At 50.1% G+C, this 26,353-nt stretch overlaps 1 protein-coding gene across 1 annotated transcript; it reads right to left on the reverse strand.

Annotated features, from left to right (window-relative positions):
- Positions 1 to 5,762: 5,762 nt before the first annotated feature.
- LOC107110488 (rho GTPase-activating protein 22-like) lies at positions 5,763 to 26,135 on the reverse strand. The gene is made up of 7 exons (XM_015411273.1): positions 25,980 to 26,135; positions 17,971 to 18,178; positions 17,670 to 17,802; positions 15,459 to 15,532; positions 14,024 to 14,145; positions 11,884 to 12,739; positions 5,763 to 6,019 (listed from the first exon to the last, which is right to left on the reverse strand). The coding sequence occupies exons 1-7, from the start codon at positions 26,098 to 26,100 to the stop codon at positions 5,791 to 5,793; spliced, it is 1,743 nt and encodes a 580-aa protein (XP_015266759.1). The 5' UTR covers positions 26,101 to 26,135; the 3' UTR covers positions 5,763 to 5,790.
- Between the last annotated feature and the right edge of the window lie 218 nt (positions 26,136 to 26,353).

Below are 26,353 nucleotides of genomic sequence, written 5' to 3' on the forward strand. Positions count from 1 at the left end.
GTCCCGCCGGCGGCCTTCGAGGGACCAGGCCCGGCCTGCGTCTCGCGGTCTCCATGGTAACCGGGGCGGCGCGGCGGGATCCAAGATGGCTTCCGAAGACGGGGCCCGGCTGCGGTTGCCGTGGTGACGTGGGAGAGGAGCATGCGCGCGCGCTTCCTCCTGCCCAGGCCGGGCGGCTCTCTCGGGGGAGTGGTGTTCCGCGGTTGCCAACCTCCAGGTGGTGGCTGGAGCGCTGCTGCTGTGGTAGTTGGGGATCCGTTCACATGGAGAAAGCGGCTGCCTTTGTCGGGTGGACTCCGTGGCGCTGGACCCCACTGACGTCCCCCCGCCCTCCTCAGGCCCCACCCCCGAAATCATTCTCCAGGGGTTTCCCAAGCAGGAGGAGGGGAGGGGAGCGAGGGTTGCCAGCTCTGGGTTGGGAAGCACCTGGAGATTTGGGGTTCCGCCCTGTGGAGGATGGGGCTTGGGGAGATTTGGCGGCGGGGGTATGGGTGTGGACCCTGCAGAGGGTGGCGTTTGTTTCAAATTGCATTTTACCTTGTTTGTCTCTTTAATCGATGTAATAAGTCTTGAGTCTCTTTTTTGTTTTGCACGCCTATTTTGCCATGTTTTCTGTTGCAAATAAAGCAGATTTTTTTTGTGTTTGTGTTGTGTTGTGTCTAATACATCTAATTCACGTCTTAATGCTAACAATTTTTTATATATTTTGGCATTTCCTGTAACTTTATGTGTGGTTTCCAATTCTTTTATTTCCACTTGTAATTGTTCTCTTTTTTTGTCGCTTTTGTTTTTTAAGATGAGAAGCCTTGGAAATCAAGTGTCCCCGCGAAACCGGTTTTAAAGCGTCCCATATCATAATAGGAGATACATCTTCAGTATTATTTTCAAGGAAATAATTTTTAATAACCTGTTCTATTTCATTTGCTATGCTTTGATGGTGCGATAAACTTGTATTTAGTTTCCAATATGTTTGCTTTGTCTCTTTTTTTAATATAATTTCACAACTCACGAGAGGGTGGCGTTTGGAGAGAGGAGAAGGACCTCAGCAGAGCCCCCCCCCCTCCAAAGCAGCCATTTTCTCCAGGGGGAGCTGATCTCAGCAGTCGGGAGATCAAGTGTAATAGTGGGAGACATCCAAGTACCACATGGAAGTCGGGAAACCCTACTGTGCATCCTTTGCTAGGAACTGATCAGCAGCAGGAGGAGGAAATTCTGCTGCGGTGGGATGAAGAAATGTGCATGCACACGAAAAGCTTATACCCAGGATTCAACTTTCTTGGTCTTGAAGGTGCCCACTGGACTCAAACTCTGTTCTCTGTCTAACCTGCTATTTATTTCTTCAGCATAAGGCTGACCTTTCTTAAAGGAGTTGAGGGCAGTTCCTCCTCCCACTTTCCCCTCACAACAGCCTTATGAGGTAGGGCAGGCCGAGGGGCCGAGGTTGGCCCAAGGTCACCCCAAATGCCTAATGGATGAGCAGGCATGGGAACCTGGGTCTCCCAGATCCAAGTCCAACTCGCTAACCACTATCCCACACTCACATCTCTGTTGTTTGAACTGCTCCTTTCCTTTTAGGATGGCCAGGCTGTATTTGATCCCCCCTCCACCTCAAGTGGTTAAGACACTGAACTGCAGGCTGTGGAAGGTCGGTAGTTCAGCAGTTCGAGACCCGAGTGTGCCGCATGATGGAGTGAGCTCCCGTCTCTGGTTCCAGCTCCTGCCAACCTAGCAGTTCGAAAGCAAGAAATTGCAAGTAGATAAATAGGCATCGCTTCGGTGGGAAGAAGGTAACAGCATTCCGTGCGCCTTGGTGTTTAGTCATGCCGGCCACATGACCACGGAAACGTCTTCGGACAGCGCTGGCTCTTCGGCTTTGAAACGGAGATGAGCACCGCAACCCTAGAGTCGGACTCGACTGGCTTTCGAGCAAGGGAGACCTTTACCTTTACCAGACCTTCCTGGTTGGATTCATACACTTTTAATACTTGCATGTCTGACAGAAACTGCCTCTGTAGACTAGGATTCTGCCTGTCTGCAGTGAAAGCCAGTTTGGTGTAGTGGTTAAGAGTGCGTTTGATTCCCCTCTCCTCCTCCACATGAAGCCTGCTGGGCGACCTGGAGTCAGTCACAGTTCTCTCAGAGCTCTCAGCCCCACCTACCTCACAGGCAATGTCCCCTCTAAGCTGAGTTAGTGTAAGCTAGCTCACAGTTTTTTTAACCTCCGGCTCACACATTTTTGTCTTTGCTCAGGAAGAACGGCTCCAGAGCAAATTAATTTATGCAGTAGCCAAATCGCTCACTCACAACTTTAATGCCAGCAGCTCACAAAGTAGAAATTTTGCTCACAAGACTCCACAGCTTAGAGGGAGCATTGCTCACAGGGTGTCTGTTGTGGGGAGAGGAAGGGAAGTTGATTGTAAGTCACTCTGAAAATACTTTGGGTAGTGAAGGACGGTATAAAACCAGCTCTTCTTCTGTTGTTAAAAGAGCAAGAGCCTTACCAGAAACATAGTTGGCAATTTTGCTTGTTTACCCAGGCATGCTGTTGGAAGAAAAAAAAAAAAAATGCAGCACAAAGATGTGAATTAACTAAAAGTTTACTAAGATATTAGGGAGGGTTACTTGGAGGAATAAAACAAAAAAACAGTATATCTAGCTACATCTTGCTGGTTACCAGTAGCACCAAGATGGATGTTCCCATCTGATCTTAGAACAAAGGAAGGGAGAAGGAAATCCAAAATGCTTACGTGACAAAACTCAGGCAGCATCTCCCAATTACCTGCAGTGTCATCTGCAAATTTAATGAGTAGCCCCTCTCCACCATCCTCCAGATCATTTATAAAAATATTGAAAAGTACTGGGCTTAGAACTGAGCCCTGTGGTACCCCACTGGACACTTCCCTCCATTCGGATGAAATGCCATTGACTACTCTCTGCGGTTCTCCAACAAGTTCCCTGTCCACCTAGCTATCCCACAGTCCAGTCCACAGCGTTCTAGTTTACTTCCGGTTTATGGCAACACGCAGGCAGACGCATCTCCTGGACATTCCAGGGATGCAATCTGCATACCAGCGTGTAGGAGGGGGTGCGACGGGTCCTAACCCTAACCCTAACCCTTGGTAAAAGGGGCGGAGAATTGAGGCGCTCCTCCGCCCCGAAGGTCCTGCTGCTGAGTGTCCGCATGGACATAGCGTCGCTGACCGGGAGATCGGGCGAAAAAAACGATGCCAAGCGTGGCCAGCAATAAACTGTGAGTCGGGTTGAAGCGAGTATGAAGACTTAAAAAGAAAGCTGCCCCTTAATGAGCGACGGAAAGCGAGCGGGGAAGGGGCTCCTCCCAAATGCATAGACGAAACACGGAAATAAAGAGGGGGGAGCGGAAAAACTAAGCGTTTAAACATGTTTTGAGAGACTTACCAGAGTGCAGATAAGCGTTTGGGCAAATACCAGAAACTTTAGCAACTTTCAGAAAAGTAAATCCAAAAAGATGGCGGGGAAGAAACCGGATAAGGACAAACTGTTGAAAGCAAAACTAGTGGGCAGTCCTCGAACGGAAGAGACCACTGAGCTTTCCAAAATGTTGGCAGATTCATTGCGCCCTCTGCTGGATGAGATGACTAATATCAAGCAACAATTGTCAACAATTGGTCAGAGCTTGGCTTCACAGCAGCTACAATTGACTAAACCTTTAAACGCAACGGAGCAAATGACGAAGAAGATGAAGGAAATGGACGCCAATACTAAAAAAGTTAAGAAAAAGGTGCAAAAGCTGGAAATGAAACAAGCTACGGAAGAGTCACAACTTTTGCAGCTGCAAATGGAGAAAGCAAATTTGGTCCTACCGTTCCAAGGAGTCCCGGAAATTAAAGGAGAGAATCTGAAGCAACGGCAGTGCCCCTATATTCAGGGGCAGTGAATCCCAGAGCCAGGGGGCAACATCAGGGGAAGGCCTCGGCCTCTCTGCCCTGTTGGTGGACCTCCGGAGGAACTTCATCCGACTGCCTGCAGAGATTGTCTGTGAGGGCAACCAGCCCCGTCTCCATCCCGAGCCCAGGGTAGAAGCCTGTGTTCCGTTTTATCAGCCTCACTGAGACTAGCTTTCCACCGCTTAAAGGAATCCTTCTTACCTTTTACAGCTTCCATTACTTTGTTTGTTAACCATGCAAGCCTATTTCTATACCTATTTGTGCCTTTCCCAACCTGCAGTATATATATTTTTCCTGAGCTTCTAGGATTGTAGTTTTAAATAGTCTCCAAGCTTCCCCAATGGTTTTGACCCTTTCTACTTTTCCTCTCAGTTTCCTCTTCACATGTCCCCTCATTTCAGAGAGGTTACCCCTTTTAAAGTTAAAAGTGGTTGTGCTGGTCTTTTGGGGGCAACTCCCTATTTAGACAAATGCTGAACTCAATAACATTATGGTCACTGTTCACATTATGGTCACACAGGGGCACCATGTTTGAGGGGGAAGACAGCCACAGAAGGAAAGGAAGCTTAGGGCTCCACATGCCCCCAAGATGCACACGCAGAGATACACTGGAACACCTTTATGCACCCCACATCCCCCAATAAGCTGACGGGGATGGCCCAGTTGTTGAGTGTACACTTTGCCCACTCAAAGACTCATCTCAGCCCCCTGACAGCCAATGTTCCCTCTAAGCTGTGGAGTCTTGTGAGCAAAAAATCTACTTCGTGAGCTACTGGCATTAAAGCTGTGAGCGAGCAATTTGGCTCTGCTAACAGCTCTCATGCAAAGTTTCTAAAGGGAGCAGGGCTGGGAAAGACCCCTCCCTGAGACTTGGAAGAGCACTCCTGCTGGACCATACTGTGCCCGAGGAACCTGTCGCTCCCCCACCCAGCAGAATTTCACAGGTAGATGCAACAGGAGTGACGCAGAGATGACTGCGTTTCAGTCTACCACCCTGCGGGATTCCTTGCTCGCGGCTACAGCTCATGGTTCACCGTTAAGTGTGTTGCAAACAACCAGGAACGAATCACACTGAAGGTTTCAAGCTCATTTTAATTTAACAGATCAGCTGGATGTTGAGGCCAACAGAATCTCCTGCCCTCCAGCCAGAGACTACTGCGTGTGTGCCTTTGGTGGAGGGTTGTGCCTTGCCTGGGCTTCGGCCCTTTGCAACTGTGCCCGGTGCCACTTCCAAAGAGACGGTACCAAAATGCAAACACAACTGTGTCCGACGAAGGCTCCATGTCCTTTTGAAATGAGATGCGTGTCTCCACCTCTCCCTCAGGCATCTCTTATTCTATCTTCAGACTATCAGTTTCCTTGATAGCCCCAAGTGCAACAATCCCAGTAGACCTGTCGAATAGCAAAGGCCTTTGCATACCGCTGGAGCATTATCCTGAGGGCATACCTGCTGTGGTGGCTCAAGTGGTTAAGACGCTGAACTGCAGGCTGTGGAAGGTCGGTACTTCAGCAGTTCGAGACCCGGGTGTGCCGCATGACGGAGTGAGCTCCCGTCTCTGGTTACAGCTCCTGCCGACCAGCAGTTCGAAAGCAAGAAATTGCAAGTAGATAAATAGGTACCACTTCAGTGGGAAGGTAACAGCGTTCCGTGTGCCTTGGTGTTGAGTCATGCCGGCCACATGACCACGGAAATGTCTTCAGACAGCGCTGGCTCTTCGGCTTTGAAACGGAGATGAGCACCGCAACCCTAGAGTCAGACTCGACTGCCTGTCGAGCAAGGGAACCTTTACCTTTACCTTTTTATACCTGCTAGAAGGAAGTGGAATGGCAGGGGTGGGAGGCACTGTGCCGTGCGCTGCCTCTCTTACTTAGGTGCTCTGGCCAGTGGGTTTTCTGCCGTTAAATCCCCTAACGTCGCAAAGAAATCTTCCATCTCTTTCTGCAGGAGCTGATTTCTCTTGCCCGCATCTTCACAGGCCCGCTCAGCGTTCCTGAGTTTGATCTCCAGCAACCGGTATTTCTTCTTCTCTCGATCCAGCTCATCTTCCAGTTTTGCTACCAGCTTCCTCAGTTCTGCGCTTGTTTCTTCGATCCTTAAAATGTCAAAGAGGCAGCATAAGAAAGTTAGTCTCACCCAAAACAAAACAGCGAATAAAGCCTACAGAGTGGTTGATTTATTTATTTATTTATTTATTTTAAACATTTTATTTTCAGTTTCACAAACATTAAAATAAATCAAACCTTTCTTTTATAACTCATATTTTTCCAAAAATAAAGTTCATCTTCCTATTTTAACAATTAATATTTTAAACTAGCATTTTCCATTCTTACTATAACTTCTTAATTTTCAGCCAATCTTATATTCTATCCCTTCTCGTCCATAGTTCTTACTCTGACTTATTTTATAATATTAATGTCAATTTAAACAAACATTCAAATAACTCAAACGAATCCTTTTAGAATTCATACTTTTCCAAAAGCAAGTTTCATCTTTCTAGTTTAACAATTAGTATTTTTAGCTATCATTTTCCATTCCTACTATAACTTCTTCATCTTCAGCCAGTCATATATTATATCCCATCTCGTCCAAAATTCTTCTTCTGGCTTATTTTGTAATATTAAAGTCAGTTTGTCCATTTCAGCTATCTCTAGTATCTTATTTTGAAGTTCTCTTATCGGAGGTATATTTTTTGATTTCCATCGCCTTGCTATCAATATTCTGGCTGCGGTTGAGAAATATGTGATTATTTGGGTATATTTTTTTAGTTTTTCCGGGATCATATTGAGCAACCATATTTCTGGTATTAGAGGAATATTGATTTTTAGAATCTCTAAAAATATTTTTGCAATTTCCCCCCAAAATGTCTGAATTCTATCATATCTCCACCAAATGTGGAGGTACGTTCCTACATTTTTTCCACATCTCCAGCATAGGTTGGACGGATGTGATGTGATGTATTTCATTTATTTAAAACACATGTTAGCCTCCTTTCTTCCTTACAGAGCTCCAGGCAGTAAAACCGGTATATACAGCTCTTCCAGAAAGTGACAGCACCAACCACTTATATTCGGTATCTTTGTTTCTGAAGCTCCATGGGGTTGTGGGGTGCAGCCAGTATTGGTCGGAGATGGACTTGAACGCTTCAAAATGAATGACAGCAGGTGCTGGATGGGGGGGCCACTTTTGGAGCTCAGGGGGAAAGTGTCTTGTACCAAAAGACACAGAGGCCGTCCTGAACACTATAGAGCACCGGAGCAAACTGAATCTTCAGGAATGTCAGAAGATCGAATGGCAGAGGGCAATTTAAGAACAACTGGTTCGATACAGAATGCTCAAATATGGGGAAAAACCATTAAGATAAGAACATAAGAGACGCCAATGTTCGATCAGGCCAAAGGCCCATCCAGTCCAACACTCTGTATCACACAGTGGCCAGAAATACCAGTGCCATCAGGAGGTCCACCAGTGGGGCCAGGACATTAGAAGTCCTCCCACTGTTGACCCCCCCAAGCACCAAGAAGACAGAGCATCACTTGCCCCAGAGCCCCTATCTATACCTTGTGGCTAATAGCCACTGATGGACCTCTGCACCATATGCTTATCTAATTCCCTTTTGAAGCCGTCCATGCTTGTAGCTGCCACCACTTCCTGTGGCAGTGAATTCCAAGTGTTAATCACTCTTTGGGTGAAGAAGGACTTCCTTTTATCCGTTCTAACCCGACCGCTCAGCAATTTCATGGAGTGCCCACAAGTTCTTGTATTGTGAGAAAGGGAGAAAAGTACCTCTTTCTCTACCTGCTCTTTCCCATGCATAATCTTATAAACCTCAATCATGTCACCCCTCAGTCGTTGTTTCTCCAAGCTAAAGAGCCCTAAGTGCTTTAACCTTTCCTCATAGGGAAAGTGTTCCAACCCTTTTATCATTCGAGTTGCCCTTTTCTGCACTTTTTCCAAAGCTATAATATCCTTTTTAAGGTGTGGTGACCAGAACTGCTGGTTCTGTGTTATTACGGGTTTATAAGCAGAATGAAAAAAACTGAATGAAACAATAAGCAGAATGGAAAAAACTGCTTACTTAAACTTTTTTTTTTGAGCTCTGCAATAAATACTCAGAGAAATTCTACTCAGAGAAAAAAACTGGCCTCAATAACAGAATAACAAAATCTTGGCAAGAGTTTGCCTTTGCCTTAAGACAGAAAGACATGACAAACGTCTGGCACATACTTGCAACTTCCAAAGAAACTAATGACTTCAACAGCTGTTGCTAAGCAACCACACAGCCTTCAAGCCTTGGTTTCTCTCAGTGAGGGTGGGTGAGCCCTTGCCAGGGCTGTTTTGGACTTTGAGGGAGAGCTGCTTGGGGCCAGGCCTTGCTGCAACCACTGAGGAACTTGCCGCCAACTGACCTGCATGACTCACGCGGTCTTCGCTCCTTGCTGCTGTTCAACAGCAGCTACCCCACAAAAGCAAGTGTGGTGTAGCGGCTACGGTTTCAGACTAGAATCTGGAAGACCTAGGTCTGAAACACCATTCTGTCACTAGAGCTCACTGGGTGGCCTGGGGGGGGGGGAATGAGGTGCCCCCAGCAAGTTCTTATGGGCTCCACACTGGGCAACTGGGTATGGCCTGGTGGCTGGCAAAAACTGGGCAATAGTTTTTCCTGGTAGAGGCTGCCAGGGGGAGGGAAGGAAGGAAAGCTGAAGACAGTGGCACATGCAAAGACAAGTTGGTTGTGTTGGAAGTGAAGGCGCTGTCCCTGTCTCAGCCTCCAGACTTTGTGGCACATCGACTTTCCCTTCCTGTGTTCACTCCCCTGTCACTATACCTTTGATAGGTAGCATGGAGATCTCAGGGAACAACTTCCTTCTGTTCATTCTCTCTCACACACTTCTTCGTCCTGCACACACCAGGAGGGAGGACACATGCGGTCCTCATCTCGGCACCACGACCCAGATGGCCTCTCACCATCCAAGTCCATCCTTAGTTAGCTAGACCAGAATACTATCCTATCTCCCATCTTTCCTATCCAGGTCGTAGTTCTAGAATAAAGAGACTAGTATTATTCTTTTAAACTGAAAACGTGGGACATGTGAGGAAGAAACTGAAAGGAAAAGTAGAAAGGCTCAAAACCATCGGGGAAGCTTGGAGACGATTTAAAACTACAATCCTCGAAGCTCAGAAAAAATATATGCCGCAGGTTAGGAAAGGCACAGATAGGTATAGGAAAAAGCCTGCATGGTTAACAAACAAAGTAATGGAAGCTGTAAAAGGTAAGAAGGATTCCTTTAAGCGGTGGAAAGCTAGTCACAGTGAGGCTGATAAAACGGAACATAGGCTATGGCAAATAAAATGCAAGTCTGTAGTCAGGCAGGCAAAAAGGGAATATGAGGAGCATATAGCAAAAAATGTCAAAACCAACAATAAAACTTTCTTCAAATACATAAGAACAGCCAGGGAGGCAGTGGGGCCCTTGGATGACCAAGGGGTAAAAGGAGTACTGAAGGATGATAGGGAAATGGCTGAGAAGCTGAATGCGTTTTTTGCCTCCGTCTTCACTGTGGAAGATGAGAAGTGCTTGCCCACTCCAGAACCGCTGATTTCGGGAGGGGTGTTGAAAGACCTGAGTCAGATTGAGGTGATGAGAGAGGAGGTCCTAAAACTGATAGACAACTTAAAAACTGATAAATCACCAGGCCCGGATGACATACATCCGAGAATTCTGAAAGAACTCAAATGTGAACTTGTGGATCTCCTGACAAAAATATGTACTCTTTCCTTAAAATTTGCCTCCATTCCTGAGGACTGGAAGGTAGCGGCACATAGATGAACAAAACCTATTGAGGCAGACTCAGCACGGTTTCTGTAAGGGAAGATCTTGTCTCACTAACCTGTTAGTGTTCTTTGAGGGGGTGAACAAACATGTGGACAAGGGGGATCCAATAGATATTATTTACCTTGACTTCCAGAAAGCTTTTGATAAAGTTCCTCATCAAAGGCTCCTAAGTAAGCTCAAAAATCATGGGATAGAAGGACAAGTCCTTTTATGGATCAAAAACTGGCTAGTTCATAGAAAACAGAGAGTGAGTGTAGGTGGGCAATTTTCTCAGTGGAGGGTGGTAAGCAGTGGGGTACCGCAGGGATCAGTACTTGGTCCACTGCTTTTTAACTTGTTCATTAATGATTTGGAGATGGGAGTAAGCAGTGAAGTGGCTAAATTTGCGGATGACAATAAATTATTCAGAGTGGTGAGAACCAGTGAGGATTGTGAGGCCCTCCAAAGTGATCTGTAGAAGATGGGCGAGTGGGTGTCAACGTTGCAAATGGGGTTCAGTGTGGCCAAGTGCAAAGTGATGCACATTGGAGCCAAAAATCCTAACTATAAATACACGTTGATAGGGTCTGAACTGGAAGAGACTGATCAAGAGAGAGATCTTGGAGTCGTAGTAGATAACTCACTGAAAATGTCGAGACAGTGTGTGACTGCAATAAAGAAGGCCAATGCTATGCTGGGGATTATTAGGAAGGGTATTGAAAACAGATCAGCCAATATCATAATGCCCCTATATAAATCAATGGTGAGACCTCATTTGGAATACTGTGTGCAGTTCTGGGCACCACACCTTAAAAAGGATATTATAGCTTTGGAAAAAGTGCAGAAAAGGGCAACTCAAAAGATAAAAGGGTTGGAACACTTTCCCTATGAGGAAAGGTTAAAGCACTTAGGGCTCTTTAGCTTGGAGAAAAGACGACTGAGGGGTGACATGATCGAGGTTTATAAGATTATGCATGGGAAAGAGCAGGTAAAGAAAGAGGTACTTTTCTCCCTTTCTCACAATACAAGAACTCGTGGGCACTCCATGAAACTGCAGAGCGGTCGGGTTAGAACGGATAAAAGGAAGTACTTCTTCACCCAAAGAGTGATTAACACATGGAATTCACTGCCACAGGAAGTGGTGGCGGCTACAAGCATGGACGGCTTCAAAAGGGAATTAGATAAGCATATGGAGCAGAGGTCCATCAGTGGCTATTAGCCACAAGGTATAGAGAGGAAAATTAGTTCCCCTCCCCCACAAGTCCTTGCAGGCCCCTGTTTGTTTTGGATATAATTAGAGACTACTGAAGCTCAAAGGAAAGAGGTTGCCTGGATCTTAGAGCTGCCAAGTCTCCCCGGGGGGCGGAAATCCCCCCCCCACCCCAGAGGCCCGTTTCCCGATGCTGGGGAATTGGGCCCCAGGGGGAACCCCGCCCCAGCGTGCACGTCACAGGGGAGTGACGTCATGACGCCGGGCACGCTTGGGGCGGGGCCATGGCCATTTTCCTCTGGTCGTGGCCCCGCCCCCAGCGTGCCCGGCGTCATGATGTCACTTCCCTGTGATGTGCATGCGGTGCGCGCGCGCTTCGCGCGTGTACGCACCAGGATCCGAACGGGAGTCCCCCGCCGGCAAGGTAAGTGCCACTTGGCAATCCTACTGGATCTCCCTAGGTTTGCCAAGTACCCCAGTGGCAACCAGTGGGGGGACCTTACTAGCCGTGGGTTGGGGGAGGCGCCTATACCAGTGTTGCAACGCAGCAACATCACTTCTGGCATGCACTGGAAGTGACACCACCGCATGGATGGCAACATGGGGACCCTCTGGTATTCGGGCAAGAACTCTATGGCAGAGGCCATTTTTACCATAGAGGTTTTGCATAAATACCAGACCCATCCCCACATGTGATGTCGCTCCAGCGTGCACCGGAAGTGACCTTGCACCGCATTGCTGGTGACAACGCTCAGACACTGATGTAGGCCTCCCACGCTGCTGGTAAGTCGTCTCGCTGGCCAGCTGATGGATGGTAAGGGGCAAGGCCCTCCCTCTCCCACACTCCCTGGCAACCCGAACTCTCCCACACTTCCCATGGGGTCACGCCTGACCTCTCTCACATCTCCTTCTCTGCCTTCCAGAGCAAGTTTACCTTTTGATACTGGCCTCGTACTCAATCCTCTGCTTGCTCAGCTCTGCCTTCAGTTCCACCACGAGGCTCTGCAGGGCTCCCGAGCAGGCGACAGAGTTCCTGGAAGCAGCTGCCAGGCTCTTTAGCTCGCTGCCGCTGCTGCTGCTGAAGCACGTGTCAGACCGCTCAGTGCTGTTCTCCGGGTATCCAACACTGTGCGGCAGGGAGCCCCGCGTGGCCCACTCCGTCTGCAGAGAGCCCAGGGCCGAGGAGTCGCTTGCCCTGCAGGCGGCACAGCTGATGACAGACTCCCCCGCCAGAGAGCCTTCCCAGGAGGTGCCGGAGCTGCTCGACGGGCCAAGAGAGAGACTGGCGGTGGGGACGTTGTCGTAGATGGAGAGTCTGTGAGAGGAAGTGGAGTCTCCGGCCTGCCCTCTTAAGGGGGCCTTTCGGTGGCTCTGGAGAGAACACAACCCATTCCAAAGCCAGTTCCCACCAGAAGGTAAACTGGGGGTATCCGCAGAAGACCTGTCTCCTTGGGGACTGAGTGACTTCGTTCCCTGCTGGCAAAAGGAGTGTCTCCCAGGTGCTAGAGTTTGCTCTCTGGTGCCAGGGCTCCTGGTGGCCTGACTGCAGCTTCCTTGGCCGGGGGCCTCCAGAATGGGGGCCCTGAGTGGGGAAGAGGCTCCCGTCGAAGGCAAGCAAACAGGGCCCGAAATGCTGTTTTTCCACTTGCTCCCACCGCTGCCCTCCCTTGAGATCCAGTCGGAAGCGGGGCTGTCCGCCGGAACTCCCGATCTGTCCACCGAAGAGGCACCGAAGATCTGCCGATGCTCGCTGATCAAGATGGTCATCAAGTGCTGAACGTGGGAAGTGCCTGCAGGGGAAACAGGACGCTCGTCAGGAAGGGAGACGGGCAGCATTTCAGGGAAAGGCACGTGCTTTATGGGGGCCACCCAGCTGCCCACTTCACCTCCCTGCCAGAATCAGGGTTGCCAACCTCCAGGCGGTAGCTGGAGATCTCCCACAGTCAGAATTTATCTCCAGGCCACAGAGATCGGTTCACCTGGAGAAAATGGCCACTTCAGAAGGTGGATCTTATGACATGACACCCCATTGAAGTCCCTCCCCTTCCCAAACGCTGCCCTGCCCAGGCTCCACCCCCAAATCTCAAGGTATTTCCCAACCTGGTGCTGGCAACCCTAGCCAGAATGCTGAAGCTAAAATCCTGGAGGAAAGGCACGGTCAGATTGCTGCAGCAATCAGTCCCCAGCAACTTTCTTGCAAAGAAGTAAAGTTTATTGAAACACTGAAGTACGCAGATTGTCTTTACACATCTCGTGTTAGAACTGGCAATAAGCGCGCAAAGCAAACAGATATACATAATTCAAGAGGGTCCCCAGGTGGCCTGGAGCCAATCATTGAACAGGTAGCAGCCCGCAAAAGTTAATGAACAGAAGTGTTGGGGGGGCATTTTTGTAAAGGGAATAAGGGATTTAATCAGAGGTCATTTCGGGGGGAACGCAAGGGAAAGGAATTCCCCTGGGTGAGGTGCAGGGGGCGGGGCACATGACGAAGCCCCACCCCCTGCGTCCGGCCGCCCCGCTTCCAGCCCTCATTCAGCCAGGAGGAGGCAGGAGAAGAGGGAGGGTAAGTTGCTTCCTCCCCGCCTCTCCCCACCCCTGCCTGCCTGGGGCCAGGGAGGGCCTTGGCGGGGCTTCCTCGCACTCCCGCTGGCCTTGCAGGTCCACCGCCAGGCCCCTGATGTCAGGGGGTGTGGCATATGCTAATGAGTTATGCTAATGAGTTCCCCTAGCTCTGTTTCTACGAAATGACCCCTGGATTTAATGTCTGTGAAAATTTGAAACTGCCTTGCTTGTTTTATGTATCCCACCATCTTATTGCATTGTTTTAAAACTGTGTAATCCACCTTGAGTCTCTGTGAGAAATGAGAAGGTCAATAAGTCCTCAAGTAAGTAAATGTTCTCATTAGCTTTGTGGATCGATAAATGATTTTCCTTTGCAGCTTCCCACTCTTTTGCTCTCGAATTCTACCTGTACGTTAGGCACCATCTTTGGGGGCGGGGGAACAGCAGAATGTTGCCTGCACATTCTGTACATTCACCCATAAGTCTGCACGTGAGGAATGTAGCATGCCTACCTTCCATGATCGTTACTGGGTCTTCTATCAGGGGGCGGAGGATATTTGGACCAAAGACAGTAGCCAGGTTCTGGACACTCATCTTGTTAAAGCTGGAGTGAGACTGAACTTCATCAAGGAATCTTGACAAGCCCCCACCAAAGAGGAAAAAAGAAAGAAAAATAGGTGGTTTACTAATCGCCAGCTCCTTCATTCTCCTGGCTCAGGTCCCAGCTTTGCTTGCCTCCCTGCTCGACAGATTTTGGCTGGTTGGTTGTTTTTTTAACTTGAAAGCAGCAAAGGTATGATTGTGAACAGATGGGAGAGACTGATTCACTTCTCCACCCCAAACCATTTGTCATTTGTGTGTGTGTGTGTGTGGGGAGATATGGGGTCTTGATATCTTTTCCTCTGGGGATATGGTGTGGTATATCCCAGTCATACTACATTGCGCCACCAGGCCTCCATTTTGCTTGAGCTTGTACCTTGTTGTGAGTCATTGTAAAGGTACAGGTAAAGGTTCCCTTGCTCGAACGGCAGTCGAATCCGACTCTAGGGTTGCAGTGCTCATCTCCGTTTCAAAGCCAAAGAGCCAGCGCTGTCCGAAGACGTTTCCGTGGTCATGTGGCCGGCATGACTAAACACCGAGGCGCACGGAACGCTGTTACCTTCCCACCGAAGTGGTACCTATTTATCGACTTGCAATTTCTTGCTTTCGAACTGCTAGGTTGGCAGGAGCTGGAACTAGAGACGGGAGCTCACTCCGTCATGCGGCACCCGGGTCTCCAACTGCTGAACTACTGACCTTCCACAGCCTGCAGTTCAGCGTCTTCCCCACTTGAGCCACCACAGCTCCAGTGTCATTGTAGCTGGTCCTAATAAAAACTATTACGTAGACTGCAGTTTGGATCCTGATTTTGGACCAGTACAACTTTCACCTCGCCTAGCCCCAAACCTTTGATCAGGAGCTCTCCGTGGTTAATTAAGGTACGTCTAGACCGAATGAGTCCTACTGACAAAAACCTCGGTTCACATTAGTGTTCTTGAGCAAAAGGTTCATGCTGGCCTAACACAAGCCAACTGCAATTTCCTCCGAAATTCTCAGCTCAGTGAGGCAAAAAGGCTCCCTTGGATACTCCGCCTCCCCAGCCATGAGGCTCTTCCTCCTTCCCTTGGGTATCTGAAAATGACCCCAGGGGCCCGGAGCTCTGACCTAACCCTTGGACCAACCATAGAGCACACCTGTTCACTCACCTAGCTCCCATTCCTCTTATCCAAGCCGGGGAGAAATCATTCTTGTTCCCAGGCCAGAATCTCCCCTACAGTTGTGATTCTTGTCATTTTGTCTGTGAGTGTAGCTTCCTATTTCTGGGGGAGAGCACCTGCCTCCACCTCTTGGAGACAAAGGCGGTCGCTTGGGCCGGCATTCCCCTGAGCTCTCAGGAGCATCACTTACTTGCAGACGTACTTGAGGAGGTTGTAGTTGGCCTGTGGAAGATTTTTCACCTGCCTTGCCAGTTCCTGGGTGCCCTGAAAGACAAGACCACAGCGGAGGCGTGAACAGAGGACCCCACGGACCATTTGCCAATACACAGCCAAGCACCTGACAGAAGAATGGCAGCACTGGCTACCTAGCCCCACCTTCGACACAGATACAGGCCCAGTGTGCCTGTATAAGAAGAAGAAGAGATTGGATTTATACCCCATGGCCCTTCACTACCCAAAGGAGTCTCAGAGCGGCTGACAAACTCCTTTCCCTCCCCCTCCCCACAACAGACACCCCCTGTGAGGCAGGTGGGGCTGAGAGAGCTCTTGACAGAAACCACTCTTTTTCAAGGACAGCTCTTATCAGACCTACGGCTTGCCCAAGGTCATCCAGCAGGTGCAAGTGGTGGAGGAGTGGGGAATCAAACCTGGTTCTCTCAGATTAGAGTCTGCGCACTTAACCACTACACCAAACTGGCTCTGTATAAGGGGGAGGGGGCAGCCCCTCCCTGTCCTACATGGCAGTGCACTGTGAACCCTAGCCTGCATCTTGGAGGGGGTCTCCTGCCCGCTTCCTAATGGCTATGATTCATTCTTCCCCTCTGGACTCCCTCTGAAGCACGCTCTGCTCTGTGCATGAACCCCTGAGAGAGATTCCGGGGGGGGGGGGGTTTAGGGTCACACTCTCTGGAGATCGGATGTGGGTTGGTTGATCTGCTTCCCCACAGGAGTGCCTGTTTTCTGCCCAGCCCACACTGCTCTTCTGTCTGTGTAAATAAAGGAAATACTAGAAAGATATCAGAAGACCCCTGGACAACAACAAAAGTCCATAGCACATGAAAATAATATTGTTTCAATGACTCCTGTGTGCAGGAGTCATTTCGTAGAAAAAGAGCTAGGGGAACTCATTAGCATAACTCATTAGCATATGCCCCACCCCCTGACATCAGGGGCCCGGCGGTGGACCTGCAAGGCCGGCGGGAGTGTGAGGAAGCCCCGCCAAGGCCCTCCCTGGCCCCAGGCAGGCAGGGGTGGGGAGAGGCGGGGAGGAAGCAACTTACCCTCCCTCTTCTCCTGCCTCCTCCTGGCTGAATGAGGGCTGGAAGCGGGGAGGCCGGAAGCAGGGGGCCTGTGTTCCCCCGCGTTCCCCCCCGAAATGACCTCTGCCTGTGTGTTTCTCCTTCATTTCCCTCTTGAGAGTTCCGACACCTCTTTTTCCGGGGGGGGGGAAGCCCTGCTCCCCCACAATAGACACCCTGTGAGGTCGGTGGGGCTGAGAGAGCTCTGAGAGAACTGCCCCTGAGAAAACAGCTCTGAGACAACTGTGACTGACCCAAGGTGGGCCAGCAGCTGCATGTGGAGGAGTGGGGAATCAAACCCGGTTCTCCCAGATTAGAGTCCGTGCTCTTAACCACTACACCAAACTGGCTCTTGGGGGTATATGAAGCAATTCACACACACACACAGCCCCTACCTGTGCCTCAAGCTACAGATAGTGAAATGAAGGGCAGAGCCTGAAAGGTGGCAGCTACTGGAGGAAAGAGAGAATGGGGAGGGCTGGGGAAGGAAAAGCCCTCTCGCGCACACAGACTCACCACTGTTCCAGGTGGAAGCACAGCAGGAAGGAAAGCAGGGAATCTTGCATGCTCACTACTTGGTACAAGTGTGATATCGTATCCAGCCACAAAATACACAACACCAGGAGTCATTTTGTAGAAAAAGAGGTGCAGGAGCTCATTAGCATAGCTCATTAGCATAACTCATTTGCATATGCCACACCCCCTGACATCACCGGAAGTGTGTCAGAAGGCAACACCCACCACTCAGGCTCCACTGGACTGTTTTGAACTGCTAGCTATTGGGGGGGGGGGAACGTGTGGATCTGTCCCTGCAGAGGAGGGAGAGCTTGTACCTGAATAAAACTTGGTCTTAAAGGGGCCACTGGACTGTTTTGGACTATGGGGGGGGGAGCTCTGCAGCTTACCTGGCTGCTTCTTGCTCTGACTGAGGGCTGCTGGGAGCAGGGGGAGGGGCTTGTTGCATGTGCCCGCCCCCTGGGCTCTTTACTGCCGGAGCTCTGCTCCTGTGCGCTCCTGCAGGAAATGACCCCTGCACAACACAAACCCACATCCACACAGCCTAGCCTCTCTCAGTGCAGTGAAGTTCAACACGGCCCACCGACCTCTTCTCTGTCTTTGGAGAGTAGTTGCCCGCAGGACAGGAAATCTTCGTATCTAGCAAATGGAATGACGGGCTCTGGAAGCTCCCGGAGGTACAGCTTCAGGACGGATGCGACGGTGTGGACATCAGTATTCCTGCAAGAAGACAAGGAAGGAAAGGGGTGGGTCAGCCCTGGAAGAAGCACCTGCCCAGAACAGGGTTGCCAATGTCTAGGTGGGTCCAGGAGATCTCCTGGAATTTCAGCTGAAAATTGGAGGGCCTTGGTTCTCTCCATCAGAACTCATTAGCAAACGCCTATTCACCTGTCCAACAGCGGCTTCTCCCCACAGTCAAAGGACTCCTGCAGGTCTTTCACCAGATTGGCTTGCCCCGGCATACGGAACAGCCCTTCCTCAGAGAGGCCATGCTCCCGGATAAAATCTGCGCACTGCTCCACCAAAAGCGGAGCCAGGTGTCGCCCGTACTTCTTCTCCTGCTGGATCGTGTCTTCCAAGTGTTGACCAAAGATGCCTGCCAAAGGGGAGAAGCCAATAATTATTATCTTTAGCAGGGCTTTTTTTGGAGAAAAAGCCCAGCAGGGACTCATTGGCATAATAGGCCACACCCAACAGCAGAAACTCATTAGCATATTAGGCCAAACCTCTGATAGTACAGCGCATTAGCATATTAGGCCGCACCCCCCATGTTACCAGAAGTGTGGTCATCCAGCCACACCCACCTTTTGCTTCTTATTCTGTTGACCTTGTTTGTTGTTTTTCGTAGCAGGAACTCCTTTGCATGTGAGGCCACACACCCCTCATGTAGCCAATCCTAATGAGTTCCTGCTGTTGGGTGTGGCCTATTATGCTAATGAGTTCCTGTTGGGCGTGGCCAACTCGGGAGCCAGCCGGAACTCCGTTCCTGTGCGTTCCTGCCCAAAAATAGCCCTGATCTTTAGTTACCTTCTGTTCACATGGTTGTGGGGTGGGTGACTGGGTCATGCTGCACTCAGCGGCAAGAGAACCTGCCAGAGGAATTGGGTCTGAAATCCACAGTTAATAACGCCAGTATGAGTTTGGGTGCCTATGCACTTGACCAGTGCCTAAAGTGGGATGGGGGCTGAGGTGGGATTATTTTGAGGTGGACCTCACAGCATCCTTTTCCAGTGGATGAACACCACCCAGGATGACAAGAAAGGTCAATCCAGCAATGCTCCCTCTACGCTGTGGAGTCTTGTGAGCAAAAATTCTACTTTGTGAGCCATTGGCATTAAAGCTGTGAGTGAGCACTTTGGCTCCTGCATAAGTTAGTTTGCTCTGGAGCCCTCCTTCCTGAGCCAGGACAAAAATGTGTGAGCCGGAGGCTAAAAATGTGTGAGCAAGCTCACACTAACTCAGCTTAGAGGGAACACTGCTGACACCAGTATTGCAAGAAATCAGCAATGCGTTTTTGTGCTGATGCTTATCTGGGAAATAAGCTCTGCATCGGCTGCTGGAGGACTGGAGTCCCGGTCCTCCTTCGGGCTCTCACGTTCCCAGCCGGGTCAGGGCATCCCAGTGGCATTCCAAAGGCCACTGGGGGGTGGGGGGTGGAATTAGAAATCACTGTAAAGCAACAGCATGAGATCACGTCTATGGGAAACCCAGAAGTGGCAACACGTCCCTCTAGGAATCCCCACAGGCTCTACATCTACAGAGTTTCCTAGAGAGGCATCACATAAGAACATAAGAACATAAGAGACGCCAATGTTGGATCAGGCCAAAGGCCCATCCAGTCCAACACTCTGTGTCACACAGTGGCCAGAAATACCAGTGCCATCAGGAGGTCCAGCAGTGGGGCCAGGACATTAGAAGCCCTCCCACTGTTGACCCCCCCCAAGCACCAAGAAGACAGAGCATCACTTGCCCCAGAGCCCCTAGCTATACCTTGTGGCTAATAGCCACTGATGGACCTCTGCTCCATATGCTTATCTAATTCCCTTTTGAAGCCATCCATGCTTGTAGCACCCACCACTTCCTGTGGCAGTGAATTCCAAGTGTTAATCACTCTTTGGGTGAAGAAGGACGTCCTACAGGCTCCTGAGGACAGTACTGCAGCAGAAAGGCAAAGACTGGATCCTGTAGCTGAAAGCTATCTAAGTGGTGAGGAGGATAGAGCCTCCCAGGGAACACCTGCAAGGGATCAGTCTCTGCTGCAGCCCAGTAATTCATCATCAGACTCGCCTCCACCTGTAACCAGGCTCAGGAATGTAAGAAGACAACAGCTGAGAGAGCGAAGGCAGAATGCACGCATGCGTGCCAGAAGATCTCTTAGCCCTGATTACTGACAGGATCCTGTCCTCACTCCTGGCTAGCTAATGAGTTGATTAGCTAGCACTGTATATATGCAAGTCTGTTGCCAGCAGTCATTTGTGCTGGCAACGTCGTTTGTTCAGGACCTGAATCCTTGCATCTCTGCTCCAGACCTTGTGGAATTCTTCTCGGCTTGATCCTCGGCTTTTGACCTTTGGCTTTGTTGACCCTGCGTTCATCTCTGACTCCTCTGGTATTGTTGTGATTTATGGACTTGAAACTTTGGTATGTCTGACCCTGCTTTTGGACTGTGATTTAAACCTGCTTGAACCTTGCTACCTGGTTTGCCCGGCTTGACCTCGGACTGTTCCTGGACTTTTGCTTGCTTGTGTCACGCCCCCTGGTCCTGCCGTGACACCTATGCCCTTGACCAGTGCCTAAAGTGGGATGGGGGCTGAGGTGGGATTATTTTGAGGTGGACCTCACAGCATCCTTTTCCAGTGGATGAACACCACCCAGGATGACAAGAAAGGTCACACCAGCAATGCTCCCTCTAAGATGTGGAGTCTTGTGAGCAAAAATTCTACTTTGTGAGCTACTGGCATTAAAGTTGTGAGCGAGCGACTTGGCTACTGCATAAGTAGCACGTTGGCTACTCCAGTTTGCTCTGGAGACCTCCTTCCTGAGCCAGGACAAAAATGTGTGAGCCGGAGGCTAAAAATGTGTGAGCTAGCTCACACTAACTCAGCTTAGAGGGAACACTGCTGACACCAGTATTGCAAGAAATCAGCAGGAGACTGTTTTGTGCTGATGCTTATCTGGGAAAGAAGCTCTGCATCGGCTGCTGGAGGACTGGAGTCCCGGTCCTTCTTCGGGCTCTCACGTTCCCAGCAGGGGCAGGGCATCCCATGGCCTCGGCTCCTATAGCCCAGTGGCATTCCAAGGGCCACTGGGGTGTGTGTGTGGAATTAGAAATCACTGTAAGGCAACAGCATGAGATCACGTCTATGGGAAACCCAGAAGTGGCAACACGTCCCTCTAGGAATCACCACAGGCTCTAAATCTATAGAGTTTCCTAGAGCGGCATCACATCACTTCCAGATTTTCCCAGAAGTGATGTCACACTAACAACCCCCCTTCCCCACCCACCCCCATATACTATTGGTTCCCAGTCCCAAGCCAAAGTTAGTCAAATTCTCAAAAACATGGCACTCAGCCTAACAAGATTCACAGCTGGCAGGGTGAGGAGGTCGCTGCATTATTTAAAATTTATTATTACTTAAAATGTATTAGTGTTCATATGGCCAGTATAGTAAATCCATTTTGATCTTTTTCAGCATTATTTGATGAACATACTGAAGTTTACAATATATAACAGACTGAAAACATTAGGTAGTTATATAAAGAACTTATTATTATAATTTTTTGTTAATTCAATTTTGTATATCTCTTTACTATTACTGTTTTTCAATTTTGCACTTGTAGAATCATACATTTCTTGTATTCTGTAAAACCCGAGGAAGGCAGCAGAAATGAGTCAACGCCGGCTCTCATTGTCTTACTCATTTCCTGCATCTTCATTTCATCTAGATTTTCATGTCAACTTATAACCCTTTGGGGCAAACATTGTACTTCTGGAAGAAAATTCTTGAATGTCTTGTATTTAATTTACTTTGCAGTTATTGTGACTGTGTAATAATAAATTAGCATTATAAATACCAATATATTGGAAGAAGAAAAAACTTTTTTTCCCAGTTGAGTTAAGATTACATTATTGTTCATTAAAGGTAAAGGTTCCCTTGCTCGAAAGCCAGTCGAGTCCGACTCTAGGGTTGCGGTGCTCATCTCCGTTTCAAAGCCGAAGAGCTAGCGCTGTCCGAAGACATTTCCGTGGTCATGTGGCCGGCATGAGTAAACACCAAGGCGCACGGAACGCTGTTACCTTCCCACCGAAGTGGTACCTTTTTATCTACTTACAATTTCTTGCTTTCGAATGGCTAGGTTGGCAGGAACTGGAACTAGAGACGGGAGCTCACTCCGTCATGTGGCACATTCAGGTCTCGAACTGCTGAACTACCGACCTTCCACAGCCTGCAGTTCAGCGTCTTAACCACTTGAGCCACCGCAGCTCCTATTGTTCATTACATGGTGCTTTAGTGTTAATATCCTCAAGATGGGACCTGAAGATCTCCCAAAAATACAGCTGATCTCCAGGGTACAGAGGCCAGTTCCCCTGAAGAGAATGGCTGCTATGGAGGGTGGACTCTATGTCAAGTGTGCAGCCCGCAGGCTGGATGAGGCCTGCACAGGGCTCAAAACCAGCCCCCAAGCAACTTCCATCTCCTGCTTCCTTTCCCAGGGCTGCCACTGCAGTTGCACCCTAGTTTGCTTTCCCCCCAGCTCTCTCAGTGGCTCTTTGCTTCCTACTTCCTGCCTCTTGTCTCCCTCCCTCCCCGTCTCTCTCTCTCTCACACACACACACACACTGAGAGCCTCATGGCTGCTTCATGCCAGAGAGATAAAAAGACAAGCCTGCCTGCCTGCTCCTCTCTCTCTCAGAGAGACACACAGATAAATCGCTTCTGTTTTCTTCTCTGGGTCTGCTGCTCCTTTTTGGGGGGGAAAGGGAGGAGGAGGAAAGAGAGAGAAAGAGAACAAAATTGGAGTCCCAGCTTTAAGACCAACAACGTTTTATTGCTGTTATCAGCTTTTGTGTGCAAGCACACTTGTTTGGAGGGAGAGAGGCGGATAGAGTCTTCTGACAAGCACAATGTACATTGAGAAAATTATTTTGGCTTATTCTGAAAAGTTGTTTTTTTAATTATTAGATTTCTTTGTTCCTATCTAGATTTATGTTCTTTCAAAAAGATCCTGAGTAGGAATTAGAACACTTGGATTGGTCCTTATATCTTGGAGAGTGGAGTGATTTCCGATGCCAAATGATAACAGCACACATTGGTAATGAGAGAGGAAAACTAGGTCTCAGTCCAGTCCAGGAGGATGCAATTCAGCAGTCTCTCTTTCTAATCCCCCTTTGAAATTCCTTTGTAAGAGCACTGCTACACTTAGGTCAGCAATTGAACGTTGTGGTTTCTAATGTCAGACTTTTGTTCATTTGTTCTGTGCATCCTCCTGGATTGAATCCTCCTGGATAGAACTGAGACCTTGGTTTCCTGTCTCGTTACCAACACTGATATCCCCACACCTACTTCCCCTCTGCATATCACACCTAATCCAATCATGCCTGCTGTTGCCATTCAGCATCTGAAATCATCTTTATAACGTTTATATCTGTGGTATGTTGTGTTACATTTTATAGCAGGCTATAAGGGCTATAAGGGAGATGATGGTGGCAGCTGAAAGACAGGAAAGACAACACAGAGCCAGGTATTTGTCTTGGATTCATTAGGGCCATAAAAACAGTCTGCAGAGTGAGATCCAACCGGATAGCAGACTCCTAAATCAGCACAGTTGGAGAAGGAGGCTTGAAACAGCTGCCCAAAGGCAGATCTCAGCAGAAATGCTGAGGCAGAAGCGATTCTTCCATGACTGGCAGACGGGGAGAAAGATTCCCTCTCCCGGTGTGTGATTAGTTGCTCACGAAATGCAGGCAGGGCAGAGTCTGAACATGTCAGGGACTGAGAAATATGCGGCATGCTTCGCAATTCCCTGGTCCAAGCCCAGCTTCAAAGGCAGGAGGTGAGATACCGGGAAAGGGAAAATGAACTCCTGGGGCCCGTCAATCTTTCCATTCGGTAGGAAGTACTCCTTTCTGACAGACACATGGAGATTTCCACACAGGGAACAGCCAGTTTGGTGTAGTGGTTGGGAGTTGAGAGCATGGACTCTAATCTGGGAGAACCGGGTTTGATTCCCCTCTTCTCCACATGCAGCTGCTGGTGTGTCCTTGGGTCAGTCACAAGTTTTTTTTCAGAGCTGTTCTCTCAGAAGCCGTTCTGGAAAGAGCTCTCTCAACCCCACCTACCTCACAGGGTGTCTGTTGTGGGGAGGGGGAAAGGAAAGGTGTTTGTAAGCCGCTCTGAGACTCCTTCGGGTAGTGAAGGGCTATGGGGTATAAATCCAGTCTCTTCTCCTCTCTTTTTCACTGCATAGGACAGTGGCACCTAGTCACACACATGAGCACATCATTCTGTTGGGCCCTTGAGAGAACATGGTGGTCTTGGCAGCAAGAAACGTCATAGTCTTGGGTTGCCAACCTCCAGGTGGGGTCTGGCAATCTCCCAGAATTGCAACTGGTCTCCAGATTGCAGAGATCAGATCCCCTGGAGAAAACGGGCGCAGGGGGTGGGCTCTATGGCATTATACTTCCATGTTGAACCACCTCCCAAACCCCACCCTCCCCAGGCTACCTCCACCCCCCAATCTCCAGGAATTTCCCCACCTGGAGCTGGCAACCCTAAGCCATACACCACCTTTCTTGCCATACACCTGCAAGCCCACAGAACAGAGGCCAACACAGTCACACATGCACATGTTGAAATGACTCCATAGCCTCAGTCTGCTAGCCTGTGTGTTGTACAGCCACGCACACAGAGAGAGTTGTGAGTTCAGCTGACAAGCAGGCCCCTCGTGCCAACTGAAGGGGCAAGTACACACACCCCTCCCCGTGTTTTGCATGTGCTCATTTATATGAGTTTGCACACATAGGGACCGCGTCAAACGATGCACAATGAAGGCCCCGGTCACACTGGAGGAAAAGGTGCGGCTGAAGTGCGGCTTTTTTGAGCCGCATCAAAAGAGATGCGCGGCGGCGGGAGCAGACAGATCCCCCGAGCCGCCGCGCAATTGCTCCCGGGGGGGGGGCAACGGATGGTGGGGAAGGCAACCCCCTTTGGGCCCACTGTGCATGTGTGCGCCTGCGCATGCTGCCAGAGACGGGCGCGCTGGCGATCCCACGGCCGCCCCTGCTGCGGATTTTCAGGTAAGTAGTAGTGTTTTGTAAGGGGTTATTTGATCTGCATCTTTGGCTGGAAGAGACGGATCAGGGGCGGGTGTGCGCCGCTTCCCAGATGTTGCAGTATGATCGCGCCCACTTGCTGCGCCCCCTATCCGTCCCTCTTGCGGATCAAAGCCTCCCATGCGACCGGGGCCGAAGTCTATCAATGGCTACTAGCCATGGTGACTGAGGGGAACCTCCACATTCAGAGGTACTAAACCTCTGGATCCCAGAGCCAGGAGGCAACCTCAAGGGAAGGCCTCGGCCTCTCTGCCCTGTGGCTGGCCCTCCAGAGGAACTGGCTGGCCCCTGTGTGAGACGGGAGGCTGGACTGGAGGGACCCTCCCTGGTCTGACCCAGCAGGGCTCTTCTGGTGCTCTTGTGCATCTCCAGGCAGAGCCGCACTGCCAAAGCCAGGGCACAGAGGAAGAGAACCATTCTGAGATCCTGACCACAGACCCAACGGACTCACTGCACACGTCCGCAGCACTGACACTCTCAGGATTGGCCCAAACCTTCCAGTCGGATGCAGGGAGGCCTTTAGACATTAGCCTTGCCAGCCTCCAGGTGGGGCCTGGGCACCTCCCAGAATTCCACAGAGACCAGCTCCCCCAGAGAAAACGGCAGGGTGGACTCTACGGCATTATACCCCACTGAGGTCTCGCCACTCCCCAAACGCTGCCCTCCCCGGGATCTACCCCCCAAAAAAACAATCTCCAGGGATTTCCTAGTCCAAAGCTGGCCACCTTCAGAGTAGTACGGAACAAAGGAGCAAAGCCCCTCAGGTTGGACACGGGCAGAGCCTGGAGCCAAGGGCCTAGTCTGTGACGGAGCTGGGGATCCGCCTCCCACCCCTGCCGCAAAGCCAGGTTCACTCGTGACCTTGAGCGGCTCCCCAAACCTCCACGGCAGGGAGTTCTCAGGGCTGTGAGTTCAGGCAGGCTCTCAGCCCCCCACCCACCCCACCCCTCGGTTCACCCTTGCCAAGGCAGAAGTTGTGTGCCTCTGGGCCTGGTCTTGCAACCTTTCATCCCGGGGACGTGGGGTGGGGAGATTGAGGTACCCCTCCCTCCCTGGCGCATACCTCTGGTTCTGGCACAGCAGTCGGGTGCGTGGCAGCCGTCCAACTTGCAGCAGAAACCTGGCAAGGGGAGAGAGCAGCAGCGGCAGAGGAGGAAGGCCCTGGCTCCAGGCATGAGACACATCCTGAGCCCCAGAGCCCCTCTCCGCACGGCCTCCTCCACCGAGAGCCTCTGCACGGAGAATCACCGCCCCGCATCTGGCTTGGGCCCGCGGCTCTGCTCGGCATGAATTACAACTTGTGCCGAAAGCATTTGAAATATCCAATGGAAACGTGGAGCTCCCCGGCTCCCTCCACCACCCTCTGCGACAGGCAGGCAGGGTCTTGCCCACTCCCAGGTGCCTCCCGACAGCAGCCGCAGCCGCCGGGAAGGTAAA

Source organism: Gekko japonicus, unplaced genomic scaffold (genome assembly GCF_001447785.1).
Source record: "Gekko japonicus isolate JY-2015 unplaced genomic scaffold, Gekko_japonicus_V1.1 scaffold1795, whole genome shotgun sequence".
NCBI lineage: Eukaryota > Metazoa > Chordata > Lepidosauria > Squamata > Gekkonidae > Gekko > Gekko japonicus.

Excerpts from the sequence above, each read along its gene's own strand:
- LOC107110488 (XM_015411273.1), bottom strand. The coding sequence starts at position 26,100 with ATGTGTCTCATGCCTGGAGCCAGGGCCTTCCTCCTCTGCCGCTGCTGC. Across the intron at positions 18,179-25,979 it reads CTGCTGTGCCAGAACCAGAG|GCATCTTTGGTCAACACTTG; the intron begins GTATGCGCCAGG and ends CCCCTTTGGCAG. Across the intron at positions 12,740-14,023 it reads CCCAGTAACGATCATGGAAG|GCACTTCCCACGTTCAGCAC; the intron begins GTAGGCATGCTA and ends TTTCCCCTGCAG.